The 16,655-nt window shown below is 35.0% G+C and overlaps 1 protein-coding gene and 1 pseudogene across 3 annotated transcripts; both read right to left on the bottom strand.

Moving 5' to 3' along the window:
• Positions 1-1,233: 1,233 nt before the first annotated feature.
• On the bottom strand, positions 1,234-1,352 carry LOC118600548 (annotated as a pseudogene).
• A 4,255-nt stretch (positions 1,353-5,607) lies between these two features.
• Positions 5,608-16,648, bottom strand: HAUS2 (HAUS augmin like complex subunit 2). Of its 3 annotated transcripts, XM_016144933.2 has the most exons (7): positions 16,502-16,634; positions 14,568-14,626; positions 11,946-12,038; positions 11,528-11,597; positions 10,273-10,405; positions 8,923-9,031; positions 5,608-7,486 (listed from the first exon to the last, which is right to left on the bottom strand). In XM_016144933.2, exons 2-7 carry the CDS (start codon positions 14,574-14,576, stop codon positions 7,280-7,282), a joined length of 621 nt encoding a protein of 206 aa, XP_016000419.1. In that variant the 5' UTR covers positions 14,577-14,626; positions 16,502-16,634; the 3' UTR covers positions 5,608-7,279. The 3 variants fall into 3 exon arrangements, with proteins under 3 accessions (XP_016000419.1, XP_016000418.1, XP_036094165.1); XM_016144932.2 differs by lacking the exon at positions 14,568-14,626 and having other exon boundaries at positions 16,502-16,648; XM_036238272.1 differs by lacking the exons at positions 10,273-10,405; positions 11,946-12,038; positions 14,568-14,626; positions 16,502-16,634.
• Between the last annotated feature and the right edge of the window lie 7 nt (positions 16,649-16,655).

The raw sequence follows: 16,655 nt of genomic DNA, 5'->3' as shown, positions 1-16,655 counted from the left end.
AGAGGTAATGAGCTATATTAGGCATCTTCTGATGGAAGTTTACTTATCCAGTCTCCTCTCTCTCATCTATTTGAAAGTACCCTCCCCTAAAGTATTGAGATGGCTGGTTTACCATTCAAGTTCACCTGGAAACCTACTTTTCTGAAAGGCTTTCTACTCACTGCTTTGCAGTGAAAATAATCACTGTACTAGGGAAAACAGTATGGAGGTCTTCAAAAAAATAGAACTACCTTATGATTCAGCAATTCCATTTCTGGGTATTTATCTAAAGGAAATAAAATCACTATCTTAAAAATACATCCGCACCCCCATGTTCATTGCAGCATTATTCACAATTAGCCAAGATGCGGAAACATGAAAACAAACTGTGTCAGAAACAGGGATGAAGACCATATATATATTTCTTATCATTAATCACAATATCATAGGGTTGCAATGATACTCTAATTTTATTATTTATGAGTTGAAATACTTCTCTAAATAATAACTTTTTCTCATCAACTATTTGATTACCCTGAGGTTCAGTTCACAAACAAATGCTTGATGATTTCAAGTATCAGTTTTCAAAATAAATTGGTTCCTTAGAACTTTCCAAAGGTGCTTAATGAGTTGTTGTTTTTAATATTATTATAAACTCATGGATTTATGCATACATTTGGCTCTTCATATCTGCTGGTTCCATATCCATGGAGTCAACTACCCACAGATCAAAAATTTTTACAAAAGTATGTTGTTGCTGGCATATGTACTATGTAGTTAGGCCTACAAATGGTTGTGTCTGTAGTGAACATGTACAGACTTTTTTTCCTTGTCATTAGTCTCTAAACAATACAGTATAAACTATTTACATAGCATTTCCATTGTATTAGGTACAAGTGATCTAGAGATTATTTAAAGTATATGGAGTATGTGAGGGAGGATGTGCATAGCTTATATGCAAATACTATGCCATTTTACATAAAGGACTTGAGCATCCTCAAATTTTGATATCCACAAGGGGCCTGGAACCAATCCCTCACAAACACTGAAGGACAACTTTATTTGATTTGCTTCAATCCATTGTAATTACTTTTTTTTTCACATATGGAAGCATTTATTTGAGGTTTATTTTTATTTTTATTTGAGGTTTATTTTTATTTTTTTGTAGGTGAAGCAACCCTTGGTTGACCTCACAGATTGCAAGGTCCTTATCAGCTTTCAACCCATTATTTATTTTTTATTTTTTATTTTTTGCACCTACAGCATCTGGTCTTTCTAGGTGGTCTCCCTTCCAAGTACTAACCAGGCCCGACCCTGCTTAGCTTCCGAGATCAGACAGGATCGGGCTTGTTCAGGGAGGCATGGTCGTGGACACCTTTATCTGAGGTTTAAATCATACAAAGAAAATTTGTATAAACACAAATCCACAACTCGTAACAGCAAAAAACAAAGTTAGAACAAAAACTAATTGGTGGCTATATACAGTTAGACACAGTTGTGTCTTGTACACTAGGAAGTCTTACAAAATAGTGATTTTAGATCAACAAAATACCAATCTTCAGTGTTGTCCTGCAAGATGGGTTACTGTAGCAATCTCCTCCATTTTCCTCCATGGTCCTTCTTTAGAACGGCTGGTAACTGTTTTGGTGATTTCCATCCCCTGGAGGTGCCTTGCATAAGTGCTCTGTTAGCCTGGACCACAATACTAGTACCACCTCGTCCACCAGCTGCAGCACCTCTTTCTCCTTTTTTGTCGTTACTATTGCTGCCTATCCACCTCTTTTGGTTGTGCAACTTTGATTTCACACTTCCTAGAACCAATTTGCTAATATCTGCTTTCTAACAATTTCTCTACTGGTTCTTTCTCTGTATATGTGGTAAAGCAAAATCCTCTTCTTTTATTTGTATTTGTATCCATAGGAAGTTCAAAATTTTCAATCATGCCAAAGTCTCCAAAATATTCTTTGTTTTCAAAAGTATTTGGGTTCAATCCATGCCAAAAAAAACTTTTTTTGGGTTCCTTCCCTCCTAAAATTTTAGCCTGTTTGGGGTCTATCAATTTGCCATCTAGCTCATGTTCTTTCAGTTCCAAAACCTTATCAATACTAGCAACATCATGAAAAGCACAAATCTTATTCTTCTTGATCTTTCAGTGATTGGATGTTTCAATTGTTCAGCCTACAACTTCCCCAAATTGAGACAGATATTCAGTCAACTCTTTCTTGCTTGTGTTCCAGCTCAAGCCTCCAATAAACATTTACCTTAATCCTGCTGATTCTTGCTGGCATTAATCTTGGATCCCACTGCAAATTCCTCTATGTTGCTGTACTCATCTTGTCCTCCCTAATGGTGGAGTTATTGGAGGAGGAAAGCTGACATGTACATGAGTTTTGTCAGAAGCGACAGTAGAACGTTGTATGGCACTGGATTTAAAATGGTGGTGGAAGAGCATTAGTATAATTATTGACAGCCAAACCATTCCAACTTTGGCCGTTGACTTTTGACTCAGCTCCAGTAATCTTTGATATCTTTCTTTGTTTCTGAAATATCAAGAAGCTCTAGGATTATTTTAGAACACTTCCTACCCTAAATGTGCCATCAGCCATTTCTTCAAGGATTTCTGGTTCCTTTTAGCATGAAATGCCTTTTAGAGATGCTAATCTTGGTGCTCATTGCTTTGGAGTTGGTCATTGATCGTAGATCCTCCCCCTGCCCCCCCCCCCACTTTTTGTTAAATTTGGACACTTTTAATTCAAATTCAGGACCACAGAGTTTTTACTTAGCCTCATTGAAGTTTTTCATCTGCGTATACCATCTCCCATAACATATACTGCTACCTTAACTACACTGACATAATTACTCATTTGCTTTATCCCACAGTACACTCACAGTCTCAGAATAATAATATGAATACTAACACCAATAATAAGAGTTCTGAAAACAGTAAGATTTTGGGAAGGTGGGGCACTGTGTTGTTCATAGGGAATGTTCCACTAGGAATAGTCAGTCAAAGTTACTGACTTTTAAAGTCACTTAAAATAATTCCTCTCAGTTAGATTAGGCCACTAGTTTGATATACAGTAATTTCTTTCATTTTACTTTCAATTTTAGGGATCCTTTATTTTAATTTTGTTTTATAATTATATATTTACATAGTTCCAAAGTCAAATTTACAAAATGAGATTTACAAGTCCAGCTTCTACCCTGTTTCACTCAGTTGCCTTTCTCCCACTATAAGTAACAATGCTTTTTAGTTATATATATATTAACCCCTACCCCTTTCTTACATAGTCAGTAACATATCTTACACACTTGTCTGGCTCTGTTTTTTAACTTTGCAGTAAATCCTGGAGTTCACTCTATGTCAGTATATAGAGATATTCCTCATTCTTTTTTTTTTTTTTGCAACTGCATAGTGCTCTACTATGTTATTATATTTTATTATGTTATAAAATATTATCAGTCACTTTTATTATATTATCAGGCACATTTAGTCATTTTCTGTCTTTTGCTATCACAAATAGTCCCGCTATGAATAGCCATGTGCATACATCTTTTCTCTTATTTTTGCTGATATAGCTCAGCAATATTTTCCTAGACGTGGAATTGCTGAGTCATAAAAGTGAATCCTTATGCCATTAAGCTAAATATTCCCCAAGTCTCCCTTGTAGTAGCCATATGATTGACTTTCGCATTGCCATCAGCAATAATAAGCATACTAGTTTCTTTACAGCCTCATGAAGAGCACTGACAAACTTTTGCATTTATACCAGATAGGTGAAAAATGGTAACTCAGAAGTTTTAGTCTGCATTTCTCTTGTTACAAATGAAGTTTCGCTGCTCTGTATTTTAACCAAGCTAGCTTTCTTCTTCTTGAATCCTTAAAACTTTACCATGATCCACATAGTAAAATTTCAGGGGATCCAGAAAGGCCTCTTTAACTAAGTTTCACTATATTCAATTCATTTTTTATTTTTTATTTTTGGAATTTAGTGCCTGAAGAAATAAAAGGAGTAGCTTAGAAAGGAAACTGATAGTTCTCAAAGTCATCTTTGTAACTTTGGTTATATCTAATAATAGCAATGACTTTCACTTATTACATACTAGGAACTGATTGTTCTTCATGTATTAGCTCATTTAATCTTCCCAAGAATCCATAAAGTAGGTACTGTTATCTTCATTTTAGAGGAAATCAAGGCTGATATTAAATAAGTTAGAAAGAGTACATAGCTAGCAAGTGGTGGAATCTGGATTCAAAACCAACCAGGTCTAATTCTGTCTTTGCCATGACTCTTCATACTGTAGTAGCTAAAGATAAGCCCTGTCTCTAAGTCTCCTAAACTTGGTGGGGTCGGGATGGAGGGTGGAAATAGAGAGAGGAATATGATCAAGATGAGCCTAGGGAGAAAAATCAATTCAGATTGCTGATATCCTGTTTCATTATTCCTACCAATCTCCTGGTATTCTATAACAAGCCTTCCATTTAGCAAAATTTTTCAAATAAATCCCCATTAACCAAGGTAAATTTTTATGTCCTACAAAAGCTAAGATTCAGAAAAGACCTTACAGAAATTTTTATTAGCATCTACGGATCAAAAATAAGCATGTGTTGCCATCTTGAGGTAAAACTGATTTTTGATAAGGAAGTATACTCAGGAGTTTTAGTGTAGGGTCTCCTTAAAATGTAATCTTGACTCAACTTTTTAGAAAATAAATGGCTTTCACTTTTACTAGCCTTTCACATCAAGAAAGTGGTTCAGCTTCAAATAGGGTATTCGATTCCTGTTTTTATCATTCTAAATTTTGGTATAGCAACATAGAGGTCTATAGTTTCCCAGGAAAGGTTCATAAACTGTTAATGGAACTCTTCTGTTCTTACCATATCCTAATGGAAATCTTTTCCCATAAACATATTTCCAAAAAGAGAGGGGAAAATATAACTTGGGAATGGGAAAAGGAAAAAAGACAAAATTCAAAGAACCCTAGAATGTGACCTGTTTATACTACTTTTTTTTTAAAAGTGAACTCAATTACATGAGTGGATTCCTTGAATTGTGGAATAAATCTTTTATGTACATTTATTTGTTTTACAGACAGCTCAGGAAATTCCATAATATCTTAGTCTTATTAATATCTCGCTCTGTTTTGTATGTTAAGAAACCCTTTAGATTTTCCTATTCCTTGGATTATTTTCCTGACTTTATTAAAGATTTGAGAGGATAACAGGGGTCAGTCTGGCAGTCACACATCAGAGGAAGAAGTAAAACATGAAAAGTATTAGAAAAGCCAGGCAGCATCTCAATTCCTCCAGAACAGGGCTCACAAAGTGGCATCATTATTACGCTGGAATGGAATTCACAAATTTCACATACCTCTTAGGCTAAGTAGAAAGACATTCTAGAGCTATTTTGTTGTTTTTAGTACCCACATGTCTAAAAGCTGAATAAAAAAAAAAATTGATCACGACTTACTGACTCTATCACACTACTAAATTAGCTTTCCTCAGGCTCAACTTACCCTCAAACTTTTGTGAGTCAGATAGCTTTTATGCTTGCTTGTACTTTAACTGTGTAAACTACGTAGAGTCTTTCCTCACTATCAGGCAGAATTTAGGCAAGGGCCACAAAATTTTGGTTAGAAATTACAGATTTTTTATTTTGAAAAAGACAGACAAAATACAAAAATAAAAACCAAACAACCAGGCTTATCAATATTTGTGACATGATATATATGTGTATGTATACCATCCTTATTATATATCATATATAATATATAAATATATAAATGCTTATAGGAAATCACATGAAAAAGAAACATAGTAAGATGTTTGAAACCAAGGCTAAATGTGAACAGATTTCTGATAAAATACAACTGAAAGTTTTGTTTTAATGTTTAGGCAATGTTAGGCATTAGATATTATGACCACTCTTCTATATCTCATTTGCAAATCAGCAACATAAGGTTCAAAACATGATCCTTGGTTATTTTAGTAGGATATTTTTTGGCAATGATCTTGCTTCCTTATGAACAATTAGTCATCCACTATGTTGAGGTCTTTTTATGTTAGAAAGTGTGATGAACACAAGGATCACTGAGCCCTGGCGATACAAGAATACAATAATATAAAAATACTGATGCACGCATTTTAAAGCAAAAGAGAACCCCAAGTCTGAAAATAAGCCTGGCGTACTTATAGTACTGGTAAAAATGAATATGTTCTGAGGCTTAGTAAGTCTTAGTATACCACTTCCTTATGCACAATAACCTCAAAGAGGTAAAATAGCTGAGCGTTTTGTAAGGTAAACCTCTAAAAGTTTTATCACAATGTGCCTTTTTCTTTTCTTTGCTCTACCTTTCTTTTTTGCCTATTCCTAAGGCTGCCAATGAACATTCTCAGGAATTGCTTAGTGTGTCAAGGCCATAAGATCTACCCAGGCCAGGTTTGATGATATGCATGGAGGATTCACAGGACTCAGCATATTCATGGTTATGATTTATTGAAGCAAAAACATAAAAACAAAAGAGCAAAGGGAAAAGGAACATGAGGCAAAGCCAGAGGTAAATCAGGCACATCTTCCAGAGTTCTCTGCCAGTGGAGTCATATAGGATGTGCTTAATTCCTCTAGCAACTGAGTTGTGACATGTGTGAAATATCTGCCATGAAACAGATACAGTACCCAGTTATTTTTGCAGGCTAGTTATGTAGGTATCTTCTGCCTAACATGTATCAAAATCCTAGACTCCCAGAAGAAAAGCAGGTGTTCAACACAAACCACATTGTACAAACAGCTTAGTCACAGAGAACAATTCTTATCAGTGAGAGCAGAGGGAACCCTCTTGAAATCTAAGTTCCCAGCAAAGGACCCACCTTATAAACAAGGCTTTCAAAAGATAGAGGTCAAGGCTGCTATGTTACTCTTTTCTACACATTTAATGACAATCTCATAGAAAAAGTCAACATATTTTCAGATTCAAAAAGACTCTTCTAATTCAGAAACAAGCATTAAAAAAAAGACATAATAGAATCTGCTGCCTGAGATACGGAGATATGGATAATACACTCATGTTAATAAACTGTCATAGTTATATTTGATCTTTACAAGTTTTATTGAAAAATGGAATGAATATATATGAAAAACAAAGGAAAATTCAGTTTGGTCTTAATTAACGTGGAATCTTAGTACCTCAATATAAAGAGAGTTCTGCTAGTATTGCTAGCAGCAAAAACTGTAAATCCTCATGTTACCATTGACTAGAAATGGACTTCACATGACCATATTTAAGCAAAAATACAGTTGAATCACTTGCCATTAATAGTATGGACATGAACTTTAGATGTACAAGGCACAGGAGGAGTTATAATATGTTTATGAAGATAATTTTCTTCAGCTAATATTTTGGGGATACAAGAGGAAACTTCCTTTTGTTGTTCTCGCCACTTGAGTATATTCTCTGCCAGTTCTTCTGTCTCAGTGACCAAAATATCCATCTTTGCTAAAGCCTTGCTCTATAACATTTGAAAGGAGGGAAAAGTAGGAGAGAAATTATGTCTGTCACTAATACATCATTATTATATTCATAAATGGTTATAATACCAAAAGTTAACACCTAATTTTTCCAGTCCCTAATATAAAGGTGCTCTTTCACTTCTTAGAGCACACTCTTTTTCTTTGTGAATTCACCTCTCCTTTGTCTTCAATTATCACCTCAATGCAGATGACAATCTATACTGTCAATCCTAATCTCCTTCCTAAAATTTAGTCCCACATTTCAGTCTGTTGGGAATCTTCACCTGGATGTACATTTAATAACTCAAACTCAACTTAACTGCAGTTCAACAATGGTTGAACTTTTACTATCTGTGCAAGACACATCAAAAAACATACTCATTAACTTCTCTAATCTCTTACTCCTACTCACCCTCAAGTCACCAAGGCTAGAAACTTCATTGTCTTGAATGTGTCCCTTGTCCAAAGACATTCTAGAAATTTGACCTTCAAAATCTAAAAATCTACACAATCCTTTGAATTCCTAAACTTTAAATCTTTTTTTCCCAAATGACTATATTTATTCTCCAAGTTTCTCTGCCTTTAGTTCCTCTGCCCAGTCTTAACTTACAGTTTATCACCTTTAATGTGCATAGGAATCACCTGAGGAACTTGTTAAACTGTAGATTCCAATTCTGAAAGTCTAAGGGAATAAAATCTGTAATTCTGCATTTCTAACAAGATTCCAGTTGATGCTTATGCAGCCTACACTTTGAGTGGCAAACCCTGAGTTAATCTTTCTCTCAATACCTTTAAGCATCACCCAAAGTGGAGTACTACTCTTCCCCCAAACTACCTGGGCTCTCAAATTTTCATGTCTTTCCTTGCATTGCTGCTTTTGGCTGAACTATTCTTTCTGATGCATGTTCAAATATCACTGATTCTTTAAGATTGAGCTCACTACTAACTCCTATATGAAACTTTCCTGAAGTATTCCCCCCCTCCCCTTATCCCACTACCAATCTCCCTAAAGGGGAAGTAATCCCTCCCTTTTCTGTGCTTAATGGATAGCATCTTCTTTATAATTATCTGCTGTACTCATTGTGCAAATATAATACTATAAAGTAGAAAGTATCTTATAGGTCTCTCACCAAACCTTGAGAATTTGAGGGCAGGGACTGGTTATATCTGTTTATCTCTAATGATACCTTGCAAAATGATGATAATACATGTTTATTAAATACTGCAATAAAAGAATGTAAAATAACTTTTAAAGAAAATGATATAAAACAAGAAAAGGCATCTTGATTTTAAAAAATTATTCGCTCAAAATACTAGCCATGAAGTTAAACAAGTAGGTCATACATCTGAGATTCTAGTATAAAAGAAATAAAGACAGCTAAAAGTAATGTGAAAAGAGTTGATAAGTTACTTAAATACTATTGTTAATACTCACCATTTTCTTTAGATTTGCATCTAAATGAGGGATGTTTCTAATTGTTTCAATATGCATTTCTAATTTCTCAATGAAAGTCACTGCCAACTCCAGCAAATGTACCATGTATCTAAAAGAGGGAAGGGGAAAAAGCCAATTTCTTCTTTTAGTTTAGTTATTTTGTGTTCTCTTTTTCTTCCCTTTAATTAGGACTTTTAATATGAGATAAGACTAATAATCAACCCAATGAGCCAATAATAAATAACTTTTCTGCATTCATGGAAATATCAGTGAAAATAAAAAGGTCCTTCTCTTTCATTTTAAGCAGGAATTAATTTGTCATCCAAACAAAAAAATAGAAACAACACTATCATATCTGAAACTCAACCTAACATTAGACAAACCTCAGTATTAATAATTTTCTCATGTAAGTAAAGGAATTTCCTTACATAAAACCTCGTTTCATTTTAATCTACTCACTCTTGGCGGAGAGTGAAGGCAATAAGGATAAATGTATTTCATTGAAATAGCCTACATATAAAACTACTTTGATTCTTTGCACTGCAACATTGCTTTAAAATCATTACTCAGTGCTCCTGATATATGCAATATATAATATATACATTAATGATATTTTACTGTACTGAATAGATACTGAATATATCCACAAGAATGGGATATTATATTACTCTAAGATAAAAAAAAATCTGATTCTTAAGAGAAGGTACTGATTTGCTCAGGGTCAGCTAGTGAGGCATTGGTGGAGAAAGTTAAGAATTGGATCCCCAGATGCCTGCTTCTTTATTATATTTATTATTAGTAATAACTTACATCTTCAATTTGGTACTTGCAATACTCTTATGAGGAAGAGCACAATAGAAAGCATCTGCATTCTATAAATTGGAAAACTGAGGCAAAAATTTAAATCACTTGCCCAAGGCTTTGAGGTAAAAAAAAACAGCAGATATGAGACGAGAACTGTTTTTTATTCCTTAAGTTGACATCTGTCCCTACTTAAACTCCCCCAACAGAATTGTTATACACAAGCAACATTAATGCAATAAATTTACTTCATAGAAAACAGTCTATACATAATAAAAATTATTTTTACCCAACTTACTCTGTTACGAATCTAATTTCTTTCAGTAAAATTATTATTTATAATGGGCAAAAAGAATGCCTTTCTTTTCACCGAAGCTAGAATTCTTTAAAAGCAAAGGATTTTATTTCTGGTTTAATGTATCAGCATTAATAATAACATTAACAGGTATAATCACTAATACATCATTTAATGAATTATGCTAGGAAGATTATATTTAAATTACTTTCAGAAAATATGTGTAACTGTTAATTTCTACTTTAAAGTCTAACCTGTGGTAAATAGCTTCAATAGGCAGGTTTTCCTGACACATGGGTTTCAATAGTCTTTGCCTGAGGGACCTCTTCTCTTTTAGCACTGCTTCCAAATGATTATTCATGCTTTGCAGAGTTTGACACTTTTGAGCTACACGAACCAGAAACAGTAATTATAGTTATCAACAGGACAAGTAAGTTTTGAAACCACTAATAAGTTCTTCTTTGCTTTGGTTTGACACTACCAATATCGAAAATTATCCCACCATCTTCCTCCTAAATATTTCCCCTTTGTTATCCTTAACATCAATACCAATTTCACTTACAACTATTTTCTCTTATTTTTCGTTCCGACAATCAAACCCAATACTAAATTCTTTGTGTTTTTCAACTCTACTCCTAGTTCCGTTTTATAGCCAAGTTCAGTTTTTATTGCCAGAGTTGAATTCACTTTTCTCATCTCTGCCTCTAATATTCTACATAAACATTAAAAATAATCATTTATCTTATAAGTTATTTCTGGTTATTTCAATATTTTCCCCAGAATTCGTTTAATGGCTGTCAATTGCCTCTTCTTTTAAATTTCTATTTTGAAAACATTTCAAACTTACACAACAGTTCACTTAAAGAATAGTTCACTGAACTCCCATATACATTTCATCTTGACCCACTGTTAAGAGTTGACTACATTTTTTTTCCCTCTTTTTCTCTACACTCTTAAGATATTTTTGCTGATCCTTTTGAGAGTAAGCTGCAGATATCATGACCTTTTACTCCTAAAACTTCAGGATGTATTTTCCAAGAATAGGAATATTCTCTTATAAAGCTACAGTACAAGTATCAAATTCAGAAAATATAATATTGGCACAATACTAACAATATTTAATGCAGCCCATATTTAAATATCACCAAGAATCTCAATTATGTCTTTGACAGCAAAAAAAAATTTCTAATCAAGTATTTAATCTATGCTTTAGCTGTCATGTCCTTTTAGTATACTTGAATCCAAAAAGTTCCTCAGCCTTTTTTTTTTTTTTTTTTTTTTTTTGTCTTTCAGGCTCTTCTGACATTGAAGAGCTCCTGCCTTCATTATTGTTTATATAATTTGCACTAGTCAATCCAACAGGACTTCTATTTGAGCAGAGAAATAGATAATTTTGTTAGCTTTGGGGCAATACCTGTAAAAATAATGGTATTGATATCTGCTGCTTATTTAAGGTAATCCAAGAAAAAGTTGAAATTCCAATGATTACCCATTTAACCAACTACTTACCCAAAGAGGAAGGATGAACAATATCTGCGGTATCTTTTTCTAGTCTTAGAAGTTCAATTTCCAGGTTTTTCTAAATTAGAAACAAAAGTATTTAGCTCACTCAGAAAGTAGCCTGATGTAAAGGATTGAAATGGATAGTTTTTAACCCAGGAATATTTCAGGGAGGTGGGAGGATGATTTATGAACACACGGGCAATTTACTGAAGCTTTTCTTATTGGTATTCAAGTCCTGTTGCTGCTACTGCTACTGATACTAACTACTACTGTTACTATTACAACTATCACCAACTACAACAAGTAAACACCTATCCAGCTATGTGCTAGACACTGTTCTAAGTGCAAGAGAATTGCTGTTGGAACCAAATAAGATTTTTTCCCCCTGTACTAGAAGTAGAAAGTAAAAAGTTCAATGACTTACCTGGTTGATTTCAGCTTGATTATCTGTGATCTGCTGTAGCCTGGAGAATTTCACAAAGCAAGAAGCAGGTTTCTTAGATATATTTAACATCTCCTATTGGAAAGTGAAACAAGAAAGCAGCAGTATGTCAAAAGTTTTTATGTGCATTGAAAAGCATGGCCATGGGTCTAAAATATGAGGTGATTACTACTACATCCATCACTGCTCCTGAAAAATGAAGTACAGAGTAGAACAGTAACAATGTGTATTTCCTGTTTTTAAAGCTTCCACTATCACAAATCCTTTGCCCAAATATTTAAAAAAGAAGAAAAACAAATAAGACTTAATCACTTTGTATTATTTCCTAAAGTACCAGGCACAATAGATTTGCATTACTTATAGCTTATCAGAGGATTCTAAGGCTGAGGTTGGTGGAGTATCACCTCTACAGAAATGACCAAGACTTATTTGATTCATTAAATGACCTCTGTTAGCTATAAGTCATTCATACTATCTCTTTTTCACATTCTCATTCTCTTAAAGGAATGTTTTATCTAAGCATAATTATTCTTCTAAAAATGTTACCCCTTCCTTTTCATCCTTTCATGCTGTTATATCGCCTCCTTAAATTGCAGGTTATCTCAGAATAAGAACATTATCGTGTTCATCCCTTGGCCTCATCCATAATTTTGTGTCTTCTGCTTTTCTAGAATGTTAGCACAGGAAAGAACTTTAGAGATCAAATAGGCCAGGGGTTAGGAAACTAGAATGCATGTGGTAAATGCAACCCACTGCCTGTTTTTTTACAGCCCATGAAATAAGTATGGTTTATATATTTTTCAATTGTTGGGGAGGGGGGGAAATCTAAAGAAAAATAATATTTTGTGACACATGAAAATTATATGAAATTCAAATTTTAGGGTCCAGAAATAAAGCTCCGGAGGAAGGAAACAAGCTCATGAAGGAAGGAAAGAAAAAGAGTATTCTAGATAGAGAGAACTTAACATTATAAATGCTCAATAACTGTGTTAGTACTAATATTTACGTGAGAAGGGGAAGATGAACTTGGAAACAGTTTCCTGCAGAATCATGGAAGATATTGATAGCTATGACAAACAATCATGCAGAAATGAGAGCAATTGAAAGTTTACTGGTGAAGAAGTAACATAATCATACATAATACATATTTTAGAAATTTAAATGGGGGTAGTATGTAAAAGAAAACTAATGGGGCTAGGGAGAAGGGATGGGGAGTGACTTGCTTAATGAGTATGGGGTTACCTCTGGGGATGATTAAAAAAAAGTTCTAAAAATAGTTTCACAGCATTGTGACTGTACTTCATGCCACTGAATTGTATACTTTAAGATGGTTAAATTTGTAAATTTTGTTATGTGGATTTTACAATAAAATAACACTTTAGTAATTAGCCAATAACATAAAACAAAAAACGAAATATAACTAGTAGAGGGGTAGACTAGAGGTTGAGACAGGTGGCCGCTGCAGTATTTCAGGTAAGATGAACACATGGACTATGTCAGTAGCAGTAAAAAAGGAAAGGAAGGCAGACATATGAGTTTCTAGGAAGATGAAACTGATAAATTCTGGTAGATAATAGGTAGTCACAGATAGTTAACACTGAGTCCAAGAATCCTGCTTCAGGTGACTGAATAGATAGTTATGTCATTCACTGCGGTAGATAACACAAGATATTTTACTGATGGCAAAATTGAGGATTGGGGAAGTGTTAGTCCAACTTCACATTGCCAATGTGAATGAGGACTGAAAGGAGAACACATTTAATCCACTGCATTTCCATCACAACAGCCCGACTCATACTTTTCTTTCTACTCTCTTAGGTAGAAGGTAAATGAAAGTAAAATCCCTCCCTTTTGTTACTGTAACCTACTCACTCTCTGGTATAGTTCCATCTTTCTATATTTATACACTAACCTTAGTTGTATATTTGCAAACTAGTAACCTGTTGGGTTCAAGAACAAGATAATGGAGCTTAACCAAGATCGTGTAAGAGAAGCAAGGGGAAAAATAAGAATGTTCAAGAAAGGAAGAGCCAAAAAGGAGAAAACAAAAAGCAGCCAAATTCCTCCAGTAAATAGAAATTCCAATTATTTGAGGATTGTGACTTAGCCCGACACCTAAATAAACAAAAAATTTTAAAAACCAAGGATTGGGGGAATACAGAAAAATCTTTACCATTGACTAATGCCGTTATATATATTACATACTTTACATGCCACTAGGACAATGGACGCTGAAAAAATAAAGAATCTTGAGAAAACAGGTCTGTTTACAGTATTTTGTTTACTCTTTTGTTAGGCACAAACTGAAATCCAGGACCTTTATGCTTAATATAAAAATCCTAACTGTGTAACACACACACACATGTGCATGCACACCTGTATCTGTGTGCGCTTTTTCTTCTTATTTCTGTCCTTTCTTCTTCATGCTGAATTCTAGCTGGGGGACATTAAAAGGGAAGCAGTAAAGCATAGAAGACCAGAGGCTTTAAAACGATGTAGAAGGTGTAGAGGAGGACAGGATACAGATTGAGAAATTAGTCATATATACAGTATTATATATAAATGTAGTATTCCTGAGTTCTTTTTGTAGGCCCAGATCCTTACCTTACACATTGCCAGTAGAGAGAGCTTTGATCAAGATGCCATGACTCACTCAAGTTTGCCTGAAAAATATCTAGAATGTAAGGCCACTAAAGCAGTCCTCAGGCATATACCCTATATTACCCTGCAGACAATTAACATTACTTTTCTTTCATTATATCACTCTCCAATGGGCAGATCAAAACAAAACAAAGCTCAAATAAGCTACGTTTTCTAGAAGAGTTGTATCATATCACAATTTTAAGCATTACTCTTAATTTTGAATGCATATGGGAGAATGTGCACTTGAGGGATGGATTGCTCAAAGGGATCGTATAATACATCATTTTGAAAGAATCAATGCTAAATCCTAATAAAAGTAAGTTTTCATATATAAAGTTTGCTTAAAGTAAAATCACACTATAAATCTTCATTGGAACTATCAGTGCAGTAAGATTGCAAAACAATCTAAGAAGCTATAGATTGGCAGATTTTACCTGCAGGCAAAACAGGTAACTGTCTACTTATTATTACTTGAAGGACACTAGGAAGATCTTCCCCCAAACCACCACCACTTGAATGAACAGCTCACCCATCAATGCCTAAAATTCTCTCGCCAGAGACTTACTCCTTTAGGTGTTTATATCTTCTACCAGTCGCTCTAGAGGGATACATCCCATATGTCTTATGAGTTTATTAAATTAAATTGTTAAAGAACTGGTAACAAATGAGAATAATAGGCAACTTGGTAGGAAGAAAATGTCAGAGAGACTGAGGAAAGGAAGAACTGGTGAGTGCTGTGGTTATGTTTTGCCTATTTTCCAATGCATTCATTAATACTACTCATTTCCCCCACAATCCATAAGGTCTTGTTACTAGGTCTTCAAGTAATCCAGAAGAGTTCTTAAACATAAGTTTAAACTCTTTCAAGATAGTGTCACAGTATCATCTATCACTGTTCATTTTAGAGATGATATGTCAGAAAAGGGAGAGCTCTGGTGTTTAACACTACTTCATTAGTTGAGTGACCTCGAACAAATTTCTTGGTCTCCTTAGGCTTTATTTTCTTCACCATAAAAATACCGTAAGGTAGGAGAATTCTCTAATGACTCTTCTAAGTATAAAAAGTTGTATATTTTCCATAAATCTTCCATCATGTTTATACTTGTAATCTCTGCAGATGATTTTACATCTTTTGTTTCCTTTTTTTAGTGAAATCCCTCAACATCCTCATTATTTAAAACATTCTCCCTTATTTCCCTCAATCCCACTTTCCTAATTCCTCTGTCACTTCTGCCACGTGTAGTCTATTATTCCCTCACATCTTCAATTTCTCTCTACTGGCTCCTTCCCTTTGGACTATGAACAATTTCCTCGTGCCCAACCTAAAACTGGCACCCCTCAAGCTAATTTCCCTCGTCTCTCTTCTCAAAATTAATCCCTTTCTAGATTCATGCTCCAAGTTCTTTAGGGTCTTTTTCACTAATACTACTTTTTTGGGGGGGGGAGGAAGGGTGGTCTTTTAAGGACATACCCTTCCCCTGGCGCTCTTCTGTATCCAGCACCTCCCAAATACGCTTCAATACCTCACACACAAACAAACACTGCTTGAGAACGTATGTTTTAACTACCTAAAAATTATTTCCCAACCCTGTCACCCATTACAATACAGAGGCGTGTATCACTGGATGAAAAAAGGCGAGGGAAACAGTGGTCTTTATTATCTCCCACGAAATGACCTCGGATAACTGGCCTGCAAGACAGACACTTGAAACACCGTCTACTCGAAACGCCATCTATTCAGAGCTCCGCTTTCGCAGAACCCACTTCAGAACGGTATCTGCTGTTGCCTGGAAGGAGCTCCATCTACCTCGCCCCTAGCCAGCACCACCACTTCAGAGCCATCTTCTGTCACCACCGTGGGCACCCCCTTAATGACGCCATCGCTGCCTACGTACCTGAGTGACCATCCCCGAAGTTACGAAATGACCCAGCAGTAGCCTGGCAGCGTTTGGCGCGGACGCCGGGTCCCAGGGGTTAGCCGAAGCCATAGCTGGGACCAACTTCCCGCGCTGGTCGAGATGAGTAGAACGAAAAGCTAGCACGCAGCGC

The sequence above is a fragment of the Rousettus aegyptiacus genome, unplaced genomic scaffold (assembly GCF_014176215.1).
Source record: "Rousettus aegyptiacus isolate mRouAeg1 unplaced genomic scaffold, mRouAeg1.p scaffold_m13_p_3, whole genome shotgun sequence".
NCBI classification, from domain to species: domain Eukaryota; kingdom Metazoa; phylum Chordata; class Mammalia; order Chiroptera; family Pteropodidae; genus Rousettus; species Rousettus aegyptiacus.
The sequence above is the reverse complement of the archived record's forward strand: the minus strand, read 5'-3'. Positions and strand labels throughout refer to the sequence as shown.